This window comes from Branchiostoma floridae, unplaced genomic scaffold, assembly GCF_000003815.2.
Source record: "Branchiostoma floridae strain S238N-H82 unplaced genomic scaffold, Bfl_VNyyK Sc7u5tJ_1495, whole genome shotgun sequence".
Lineage (NCBI taxonomy): Eukaryota > Metazoa > Chordata > Leptocardii > Amphioxiformes > Branchiostomatidae > Branchiostoma > Branchiostoma floridae.
Window position 1 is genome coordinate 730,443 of NW_023365730.1, and position 2,756 is coordinate 733,198.

Here is a 2,756-nt window from a genome sequence, read left to right on the forward strand (position 1 = left end):
AGGTATTTCAAGACAACGACAGCACAATAGAAGTTGTGTTCAGAAGAGTCAATAGTGTTGTATCATCGCTGATGAAACTAGCCAAACCTGCCAAGCTGAACAGAATCCTCTCTGATGGCCTAGAAGAGAGAGATGGTTCATTTGTGTGGAAAGAAACAGTGTTAACCACTGGTAGACCACAGCGTGGGCGAGGGCGAGGAGGCAACCTTGCTACCTACAAGGAGGAAGTGCTGCAGGACTGTCAGCGCATATGTGACAGCACACTGCATCATTTGGGACGCAGGTTTGATGTCATCCTCAGCAACCCCGTGTACAACTCTGCCAGAGTTTTGTTTCAGTTCTCCACATGGCCAACAGAAGAGGAAGATGATGACTTTGGAGAGGAGAACATCAGAACTTTGCATCATCACTTCCACGCAGTGCTTGAGCAGAAGGACTTTGACATTGACAGTTGCATCAGAGAATGGTTAGAACTGAAATCTGTGTGCCGTGCACAGCTTGCTGCTATGCATCAAACACCACACTTCAGCACCTTCTGGACTTCAGTTCTGAGAAGGGAACGGGATGAGGATTTCAAGAATATTTTCACCATTCTACGGTTGGCCTTAATCATTCCGACACACACAGCTGAATGCGAACGATCTTTCTCATTGATGAACGTAGTGAAAACGGACTGGAGGACAAGCCTGGACCCAGCTACACTGACAAGCCTCATGGCAATTTCCCTTGATAAGAACGATGTAGAAACATTTGACCCATTGCCAGCAATAAGGTTGTGGTGGGCGGGTGGGAAACGCCGTCCATCTACCACCCCTTATGGGCCTAGAGCACCAAGAGTCGAGGAGAATCATGAGTCTGACACGTCAGAAGAGGATATATAACTTTTAATAAGGTGAATACTTCCCAACTTGCAGCTGTGCAAGTAGATTTTTCTGGTGCAAGTTAGTTTTGGGCTAACTTGCACCAGTGCAAGTTGGCCCCAAAATGTATTTCGAGCCCTGGACAACACATAACCCACCCTATCCGCTTGGAGATAAGCTGATTACCAAACGTCCAAAACACATTCCCTGTTCCACAAAACCGAAAATATAGGGCTGGTTTATGAAATTATTACAACGATTATAACAACAGCTACCGCGAAAAGAAAAGAATGTGCATCAGTACTGGCGACATGCCAAACCACATACGAATGCGGCTAACGGAGAACACTCAAGACATAGGCCGATTACAATGATAACTTTGTCGACAGAGGTTACCTTTCAGTCACAAAGTAAAAAATGTCACCCACACAATAACAAGTACATAGTCCATCCTTTCGCTCCACTGAAGACCATCTGATGTCTTTTACGCAAAGTATCCCCTTGTACCTGGCAGCCATAAGAGGCCACCATGAAACTATATCAGCTTTACTTGCAGCTGGTGCAGATGTGACTGTACAGGACAGGCAGGTAGGTAGATTGACTGTTCCCGTGCACCACATGTCCTTGTGCTACAGTTGTATCACTATCATCAGGGGTGCCTCAGCATTTGCACGAACTTTATGAGATTCGTACGAATCTTATGTGATACGCACGAATCACTATGCGAAAACGCACGAACGCACGAATCACTATGCGAAAACGCACGAACGCACGAATCACTATGCGAAAACGCACGAACGCACGAATCACTATGCGAAAACGCACGAACCCACAATCGATAAATTGTAATATTTTCGACTATGTTTTCATTTTTATCAAAATGACCGGAAGATTTACTAATAATCTGATTGATTGGTAATGCCAGCCTTGTAGATTCTATGTGCTCTAGTTTGCTTTTGTTGTAAATTGACTATTATGTAACCGTCACAATTATTAGTTGACTCTGTTGGTATTCTTCTCATTCTTATGTTGCGAAGGGACTTAGTTTATGTTATTTTTTTGTTGTAATCTTAATTTTGTTAATTTTGATTGTCATTTTATGTAATAATACAGAGCAGAAGACCTCATTAAGCTCATTGTTGAGCTTCTTGTTCTATGCTCAAAAAATGAATGCGAATAAAATAAAATAAAATGAAATAAAATAAAATAAACGCACCAACCTTATGAAAATCACACGAATAACTATGCGAAAACGTACGGACCTTATGGGATTCGCACGAATCACTATGTTACGCACACAAAACTTATGTGACTTGCAAGAACCTTATGTGAAATCAGCCAATTACTGCCCGGGTAACGTGACAGGCGGAGCAGGATTTTCAAAATGGCGACTTCGAGCTTTAAGGTAGCAGAACACAATTTTCGGCCTATGGGGATTTCTATAGTTCAGGGCCTCAAGGTGACTGGCTTCGACGCGGACAAAAAATATAGTAGTGTGCACTTTTGAAATACCAAAAACGCATATGTTCGAGTTCAGGGTACAAAGCACAAAACATTTTTTGCGTTTCGTCGCCCTCTAGCGACGAAACGCCATGTGTTGGGTTTTACCTTCAGTGCGGCTTCAATGCTTCGATGCATGTATGAATGGTACTTGGTTCAACACTGTGTCGCACAGCATGAAGACCTTCCATGTTTGTTGTTCAACCATTGCCTTATATGGCAAGACCTGCAACATTTCATGTTCAGGCTTTGCCTTATATGGCAAGGGAGCAAGAACAGCCAGTCAGCCTTGATTTGCATGATACACATGCGACCGCCTGCAACTGCTACAACTGTTCGGAAATACCATTTCATTGTGGTTTCGGACTTCAATATCCTGGAAAATGGCCATATAAG

General features: G+C 43.2%; 4 protein-coding genes across 11 annotated transcripts in view; 2 read left to right on the forward strand and 2 right to left on the reverse strand.

The window, feature by feature from the left end:
• LOC118407876 (zinc finger protein 862-like) overlaps window positions 1–1,163 on the forward strand; it is a 6,029-nt gene extending 4,866 nt beyond the window's left edge. The window contains exon 4 of the mRNA XM_035808440.1: window positions 1–1,163. Coding sequence (XP_035664333.1) covers window positions 1–881 — 881 coding nt within the window. The 3' untranslated portion in view covers window positions 882–1,163.
• The window catches only part of LOC118407879, a 313,255-nt gene that overhangs the window by 274,053 nt on the left and 36,446 nt on the right, over window positions 1–2,756 (reverse strand). The window lies entirely within an intron of this gene.
• LOC118407874 overlaps window positions 1–2,756 on the reverse strand; it is a 341,762-nt gene that overhangs the window by 272,042 nt on the left and 66,964 nt on the right. The window lies entirely within an intron of this gene.
• The window catches only part of LOC118407878 (serine/threonine-protein phosphatase 6 regulatory ankyrin repeat subunit C-like), a 24,134-nt gene that overhangs the window by 11,671 nt on the left and 9,707 nt on the right, over window positions 1–2,756 (forward strand). For 7 of the 8 annotated variants that reach the window (XM_035808442.1, XM_035808443.1, XM_035808445.1 and 4 more), the window contains one exon: window positions 1,349–1,448. In XM_035808442.1, the coding sequence (XP_035664335.1) occupies window positions 1,349–1,448 (100 nt within the window). The remainder of the gene's footprint in view (window positions 1–1,348; window positions 1,449–2,756) is intronic. The other variant, XM_035808441.1, reaches the window with a different exon arrangement.